Source organism: Geospiza fortis, unplaced genomic scaffold (assembly GCF_000277835.1).
Source record: "Geospiza fortis unplaced genomic scaffold, GeoFor_1.0 scaffold261, whole genome shotgun sequence".
Taxonomy (NCBI): Eukaryota; Metazoa; Chordata; class Aves; order Passeriformes; family Thraupidae; genus Geospiza; species Geospiza fortis.
The window spans coordinates 224,547-232,788 of NW_005054578.1; the positions used below are offsets into that span (position 1 = coordinate 224,547).

The window sequence follows — 8,242 nt, forward strand, 5'->3', positions numbered from 1 at the left end:
CGGACGGTGCCCGGTTGCTGCCCCGTGGTGATCCCATACCGCGGGCTCGGGCAGGCTTTGGGTGCGCAGGTACCGCCGGAAATGAGTGCTGCTCTCTTCGCTTTCTTCTCGTGCTGCAGCCTCCTGGGCACCCAAACCTCCGTCACTCACACAGATCGTCTAACTGAGTGTACTGAAATTTACCTGCTAGGATTTGTCTTTTGGGGAGGTACTTAAACAGGCATCACAGGTCTTTTCTGTGCTACAAGAAGCTTCTAGACGGGTTTCATCTGTAGCATGAATCAAATTCTGAATGTCAAATCTGCCTAAGGGCAAATTTAGAAATGTTCCTTCCACTTCCCTTGCCAATGTTTTTCATCATGGATGTTTGTTTTCTGTGTGGTCAGAGGTCTTGCATGAGGCTCCTACAATTCCTCTGAAATCACAGACTGTCATCTGTATGTTTTTTGTTTCTTTGTGCCCATCTGCAGGAACTGGGATCCTGTCCTCTCAGCCAGAAGAAAATCCCCACTGGTGGAATGCAAACATGGTGTAAGGAGGGACAACGGAGGGAAATAGCTTTATACATAAACAGCATCTCCTGCCTTTTAGGCTAGCAAGAGTGCTGCAGAGACAGGTTAAGACTAATACTTGGAAAAGGAAATTGTGTGATTCCTCATTTACTTCAGTTCAGCTCTCTAACACTTAGGGCTGACAAAGTCAAGAAACTCAGGTTCAATCTCCTTGGAGTTGTGGGGTAATCTAATGAAGAAAAACTGGGGATAGCTTAGAGACCCTTCTCAAACAGCTGCAGTGGTGAATCCATCATGAGTGCTGGGCTGATAGTGTGTTACACATCTGACAATTTGAGAAGAATGTGGAGCAGCTCTCCTAGTTCAAAGAAGAGAAATGAGAGACACCAGTTTATATATGCATCTGTATAGAAGGGATGTTAATTTGTCTTCTGCAAAACAGAGACATATGAAGTTAATTCCTGCAAAAACCTCCAGTGGTTGCAGTCAGCATTTACACTGCACTGACTAGAGTCTTCTCATTTTTCGTGTGAAAAACTGAAGCATAGAGAGTTGCCCTGTGACAGGCCATCCAATGTGTTGGCAGAATAGCTGAGAGCAAAGTCATGCTCCATCGTTCTGTCCACTGAGCTTAGTGATTCAATTAGATTGATAAAAGACACGTTATTTATTGATTTAACTCAGTAAAACTATTAGTGTTCAGGAGAAAATTCAAGAAAATTACAGTTGTGACTTAGTGTGCAGGAAGGTAAGTTGTCAAACTGGACAGAAACTTTTGCCTTTCCCCTTCCCTTTTCCCCAGGATTTAATTTTCTTCCAGTTAAGTGACCGCATCCTCACCCTGTTGTGCGTGTCAGAGGCACAGCAGGACTCTCACAGCTCTCTCTTACAGATTCATCCCATATTGCTCAAGTGATGTTTGGAGCGGTGCCTCTTCCAAGTCTGAGAAAAGTGAGTGTTGCTGATGGGCCCTTGCTGCCCCAGACATCACACATTAAAGGATGTGGCCAGACTTCTGTGAAACCACGGGGACGAGAAACAGGCTTTTTCTTGCTGAAGGGCAGGAAAGAATATCAAGCTACTTCCAGATAAAACATCCTGATCTCTTTAGCTCAGGGTGTTTTGACATAGTTCAGAGCCACTGCTTGAAGAGATGTTACACTGATGCAGTATGCAAGGATTAGAAGACCAGAATTCCTTTTAGATGAATCTCCAGGTTCCAGCGCATAGCAAATTAATTGGACCATGGACTGTTGCATGTAACTTTAGCATGGCTGACCTGAGAGGCAGGACTGGGAATTTAGTGTCAGACTTTAATCAGGAGGATATTTGGCCTTAGGCAGGAGCCATCGTGTGTCAAGCTAAAGCTGTCTGCAGGTTTCTTTGGGAAACAGCATCATTCATATTAATGCAGGCTGCATTGCCATCCGCTGTCATTCCAGTGGTGTCACAGTAAGGGAGGGACCTTTCCACTCCATCCCAGCTCCTTGGCACTGTTCCTGTGGAGCAGTTACACATCAGCAGCCATGGATGGAAGCAGTGTCTTTGTACACGTAACATCTTGTGAAGCATTGCTTCTCTGAATGGCTTGATGAACTGGGAAAAAGGGGAAGCAGTAAGTTGGAACTAAGATTCCAGGTGGTAGGAAGGTCTGTGTTTGTTTCTGCAGCATCTTCCTTCTTGTTTTCCAAGTTTGCTCATTTCTAAGCACAGTCATAGGAGGGTACTTGTGTAATTGAGTTCACTTGGTTCTCTTTCAGGGCAGCACATCTTGTACAAGGTGGGAGCAGATCTCTTGTTAGGTGTACTTCATATAGGTGGATAAAATGAGCCTGAGTTTAGGTTCCTAATCCTTTTGGAAAGTTCTTAAGCATTTTCAGAGAGGAAATAGAAGTCTGAGCCTGGACAGGAAGCAATTTTGTTGACACTGAGCTGTCTTCCAGATGAATATGCCTTCATGGGAGCCCTGATCATCCAGGAGGTTATAAAGGAGCTGGTGGGAAAAGGCCTGAGCACTGCAAAAGTATTGCTGCTAGCAGGGAGCAGGTAGGTATCCACAGGATTCTGTTTGGTGAAGACAGGAGGTTTCCACAGTAAAAGCTGTTAAGGGAGGAGGTCCAGCAGCTCCTGAAACATTTCTCCTAGGAGTACAGTAACACTAACACAGCAAACCCTGTATCTCTGGTCAGTTTTCTCATGTCTGCACCAAGAATTCTGCTTCCTGTTGGCCCATATCCTGAAACACACGCCTTCTGTGAATTGATTCAGGACACCAAAATAACCAAACTTGCCTCGCACAGGTGGTCTGGATCATCCTGTGTTGCATGAAGCTCTGGTACACTCAGTGTATTACACAGGGGTGTGATAGAGAAGTTGCTAAGAGTGAATTTGTCTCACTTCAGATTCTTTTCATTTTTGAGCAGCCAACCCCCTTGGAAATGATAGGGAGCACATGTATTTCCCAGGAAAGAGAGTAACAACTGGACTTTGTTTCTGAGCTACCAGATTATTACTCAGCACTGGCTTTATTTCTGAGTGTTGCAAAGCAAGGAAATAATGTGGTGTCTCCCAGGCGGGTGGTGAATGGTTGGGTGTCTCTGCTGTGGCAGATGCAGGTATTTACAGCACGTCACCGCTGAGGAAGGTGTGTCTGCCAGCAAGGTCTGTGACACCCTGTGCCCCTCATGACTGCAGTGCTGATGTTGCTGTTGCAGTGCTGGAGGGACAGGAGTGCTCCTGAACGTGGATCGAGTGGCAGAGCAGCTGGAGGAGATGGGTTACCAAGGGATTCAGGTGCGAGGCTTGGCAGACTCTGGATGGTTCCTGGATAACAAACAGTACCGCAGGACCGACTGCATCGATACCATAACGTGTGCTCCAACAGAGGCCATCAGGAGAGGAATAAGGTACAGTCAGGTGCTCTAAAGTGCACTGCTGTGAGTGGTTAGAGTGTGGAAAAGATGTTCTCCTTCGCTGTCTTCCTTCGTTTTGATACTTAAGGAGTAGTTATTGTCTACATCAGTGTTTTTTCAATGATTTTATTGGAAAAGATGATAAAAGAATGTGTACAGTTACAGATGCTCTAAAGTGTGTTGATGGGACAGTGCTGCCAAGAAAGCTGTTCTATCAGTTGAAATTCTATTCAGAACAGGAACTAGGATCTGGAGAGGATGCATTGTTAGGATTGCCCTGTGCCTCCCATTCTTTTATTGCTTTCTCCTCTAGATACTGGAATGGCGTTGTTCCCGAACGCTGTAAGCTGCAGTTCAAAGAGGGAGAGGAATGGAATTGCTTTTTTGGATATAAGATTTACCCCACTCTTCGATGTAAGTACCAAAGGAGAGAGATCAAATGGTTTAGGGTTCCCTCTGTATTTGTAACTAACTTGGAGCAATCCCTTTTCCAAACTTTGTCTTTCCAGGCCCAGTCTTTGTTGTCCAGTGGCTGTTCGATGAGGCCCAGCTTACTGTAGACAATGTGCACCTCACTGGCCAGCCTGTTCAGGAAGGACAGTGGCTCTACATCCAGAATTTAGGTAGAGAGCTGAGAAACACCTTGAAGGATGTGACGTAAGTGTTTCATTGAGAAAAATCTGGCGTGTTTGTTTCTAAAGGACGTTCTTATCTAGTTCCTTGTGTTCTCAGATCTCTGCTGAAAAAGGAGAGCTGTAAATGTGGTAACTATTAGTTCATCTACATCAAGAATCTTGCCTTTTTCATTTTTGTGTAAAATTCCACTCTTTCCCTAGTCTGGAAGGTTCAATTCAGCGGGAGTTACTTTGTCCTTCAAGACATAATCCATATTTCTGTTTTCCTTTAGTGCGAGCTTTGCTCCTGCCTGTTTGTCCCACGAGATCATCACACGCAAGTAAGTGCTTGTGCAGATCCTGCAGAGGTGAACAGGGATGGGAATGACCCTGTCCTGGCAGCCTGACCCCTCTGATGTGATCTGTACTGTTTGTCTTTTCAGTCACTGGACTGACATCCAGGTGAAGGGGACATCATTGCCCCGTGCCCTGCACTGTTGGGATCGGAGCCTCCACGAGAGCAACAAGAACGGGAAGGCTCCTCTGAAAGGCTGCCCAATTCACCTGATTGACAGCTGTCCATGGCCTCACTGCAACCCCTCGTGCCCCACAATCAGGGACCAGTTCACAGGGCAGGAGATGAATGTGATCCAGTTCCTCATGCACATGGGTTTTGATGTTCAGAAGATGGCACAGCAGCAGGGCCTGGAGCCGAGTAAACTCCTGGGGATGCTCAGCAGTGGTAACTAGAAAGGTCAGAGGGGCAGAGATTAGATCAGGAGGAGAGAGACTCTCAGCCCTTCTCCCAAACTTTCTAATCTTCTTCCTAATGTTCCTGCAGGCAGATGCATGCTCATACCCATGGCACACTCACACCTGTGCACTCACATGCTCCCACACTCTTGCACGCTTATGGTGTGTCAAGAAAAAAAAAAGAAAAAAGAAAAAAAAAGGCAAGCAGCATTTTCTTGCTTACACTGTTTGGCTGGAACTTGTTCCCTCCCTCCAAACTCCAGGGCTAAGTTTCAGCTGGTCACATCCTCTTCCTGTGCTACACAAGGCAATCAGATACAGGGAGTAGCAAAGCCATAAATAGCAGCGATGAGAACCTTCCCCAGATCTGGGACATCTTCCCTTGCCATCAATTTTACATCATAGACTTGTTACAAGTGGTGAAAAAAGCAAGCACTGGATTTCTTCTGTCCAACTAGGAGTGAAGGAATGATTACTTCCTGGAGGTTAGCATCTCATGCTGAATCACAGTATACAGACCCAGGACACGTGCTAGGGATGGACACTCTTGTACTCAATTTATTCATATTATTTTATAAAATGACTTTTTAATTACTTTTTTAAACTAAGCAAGAAATATAAAGGATATTGTAACATATTTTTTTTAAATAACGAAGAAACCTCTTGCTACTTTGGCAACGTGGACATATTTATTTTAATATGTAAAACGCTATTTATAAGGGCTGACCAGAGAACCATACTTTTGTCTTTGTAAAATTGTATATGCTGCTCATTTGGATGGGTTATCCTGATGGTCACTTATGCCTGGGAGAGGGCTAAGGGTGGTGTCGATGTTTTGTATTAATTAGATTTCTGTGTTCCCCTTGCAGTGTGCCTTGTCATTGTTTCTCTGATGAAGAGGTTGTAATATAAGGTTTAAGTACAGAGACTTTCACCCAGCACCTGATGTTTGCAGGCTTTCACTGATTCCCCAGGTAGTCCAGGGCATTGCACTGTAAGGTGGAGGGAGATCTGGCTTTGCTGCAAAGGCCTCTCTCCCAGTGAGGGAAATGTTTGATCTGAGCATCAGAAGCATTTGGAGCAGAAAGGGCAGAGAACACAAGACAAGCACCAACATATTTCTCTTCTAATAATTTGGGAACACACCCACCACAGCAGGGAGAATCCCCTTTGATGGCGGTGGGAGGAGAACAAGGGAGGGATGCAGAATGCGGGGCTGAGGCTGGAGAGGAGCCGTTCCTGGGCTGGGAGCAGCGGGGGCTGGAGCAGAGCCTCAGCCTGCAGGGCAGGGCAGGGCGAGGGGGCCCTGGCCCAGCAGCAGCTGGACGGCTCCCATATGGCTCCTGCCACCACCTGTGTGTGCCTGCACTGCTGCACAGCTCCACCTGTGTGTGCCTGCATTGCTGTGCATGGCTCCTGCCTCACCTGTGTGTGATCTCTTGTTTTGGGTAAGTAAACCCGAAAAATGAACCAAACTGTAGCCCTTTGGTTCCTCTTCTTGGACCTCAGGAAAAGTCTGGCAGGACCACACACAGATCACCACAATCAGCTGTCCTGCTGTGCATGATGGGATTAACACAGACTGAAGATAAAGAAAAACTAAAGAGAAAAGGGTTGGTGCTCCCAGTGAAACTGAAAAGCAGGAAAACATCAGTGGAGTTTGCCTGTGATCAGTTTGGAGATTACTGATGTCCTTTATGTTTTAATGACTTGGGTATAAAAGTAGAATTGTCCTGATTACGTTTTTCATCTGTTTTCTGCTGTGCAGAAGCCGGTGACAAAAGGGCAAGACTGGAAGAATTCAGTGCCATGTGTTAGTACTCTGTGATCTTTTGACTGGATCGGGTTCTTTATTTCTGAGGGGACAGTGGCCGTGCTCTGTGAGGTGTGCTGCCCCACAGTGTGAGTTCTGATTTCGGGGACCTTTGCCCTCTGCCAGCACCAACTGGTGCTGACGGCTCTCCAGAGGGGCTCCACTTCCCATGGGAGCAGAAGCTGAGCAGCGGGAGCAGCTCTGCCTTGAGCCCCGGTGTCACTGAGGTGTCCCCAGGTGGGCCATGGAGTGTCCCTGTCCCCGGGCAGAGGGAGGGGATGCACCTGAAAGTGCCACAGGGCAGAAAGTGACCCCCTGCCAAAGAGACCCTGAAAACTGCTGGAGGTGAAGCATTAATAGACGGTCAGGTAGGGCAAGATTTCGGTATGAGAACTTCTTCACCTGAAGTGCCTCAGCTCTCCTGCTGCATTTCCTGGTTATTGTGATGTTAATTGTACAGCTTCCACCCCAAATGAATGCAGGCTTTTGTACTTTTAGCACCAGAGGCCTCTCAAAGGAAAATGGAAGGGACTTGAGATGAACAAAAGAGATACTGAGGTTTCAAGATGGTGACAAAGCTGAAGGTAGGCACATGTTATCATTACAGCCAAAAAAACCGTACTGTTCTCATGTGAGCCGTTCCAGTAGGGAAGTTTTGCTGCTTCCGTGCTGGGATGAGTACTGCAGGTGAGGAGTCAGCAATGCCGCTCTAGGGTAAGGGAGGAATTTTTCTGCTATGTTGTGGTGAAAACATTCAGACATTCCCGTTCTGAAATTACATCAGAAATTTTGTTTGGGGCTTTTAGAGATATAATTAAGAGACTTCTGGGTAGAGATGAAGTCTGGGAGGCACTGTATACCAGGAATGGCTCACTGTGAAAGCTTTGATCTCACAGGAGGGAGAGTTTTACACTATTTATTAAAATCTGTGCTCCAAAACAGTGCTAAGAATATCAAAGCAATTTTTTTAAACAGTTGTATTCAGTTACTGCATTCAGAGATACAAGAAAAACTGATTCCCACATAAGTAAAAGAGAGACAGGGAAGGGTTTAAGGAAATGTTGAGGACGGGTGCTTGTCAACCTTCACAGCCACAAGCTGTCACACAAAGCACAGCAGGTAAATGCATCACTGCTCCAGATCAACTGCAGCAAAGTGAGTCAGCTTTTATTCAGCCTCTGGCCTAAATCCCTTCTTTTATAGGGCTTGTGCTGCCTTGGGGCTTCTGCCCCCACTCAGGGGCTCTTGGGCCTGCAGGACTGAGCTCTCGTGGATCACAGCCCCCTGCCACAGGCAGAGCTCCCCTCAGCGCGGGGGGCTCCGGAGAGCAGCAGCATTCCAGCGACCCCAGAGCTTCCACAAGAACGGCGCAAGGATAATCAAGAGCCTTTGATGGAGCTCGCAGCTTCAGTGTTAAATAACACCCGCTCCCAACAGCTGAGTGGGGGCAGGACTCATTCCAGAACTATTAATAAAGCCCCTATTTATACTCCAGGTTGCTGCGAACGGTGCAGCAGAAAGCTACAGCTGCGGAGCTAAAATGGAATAAATGTCAGCCTCCAGGGGAAAGCACCATCCTGCGGGAAAGGAGGCAGCCGGAGGACAACCCTGGGGCAGGTCTCAGCCCTGAGGGAGCGG

At 46.8% G+C, this 8,242-nt stretch overlaps 1 protein-coding gene across 1 annotated transcript; it reads left to right on the forward strand.

Moving 5' to 3' along the window:
* The first annotated feature begins 81 nt into the window (after positions 1-81).
* Positions 82-5,659, forward strand: NOTUM (notum, palmitoleoyl-protein carboxylesterase). Its single transcript, XM_014310734.2, has 9 exons — positions 82-208; positions 471-531; positions 1,405-1,463; positions 2,456-2,558; positions 3,227-3,418; positions 3,738-3,838; positions 3,934-4,081; positions 4,332-4,379; positions 4,482-5,659. The coding sequence occupies exons 1-9, from the start codon at positions 82-84 to the stop codon at positions 4,786-4,788; spliced, it is 1,146 nt and encodes a 381-aa protein (XP_014166209.2). The 3' UTR covers positions 4,789-5,659.
* Positions 5,660-8,242: the final 2,583 nt, after the last annotated feature.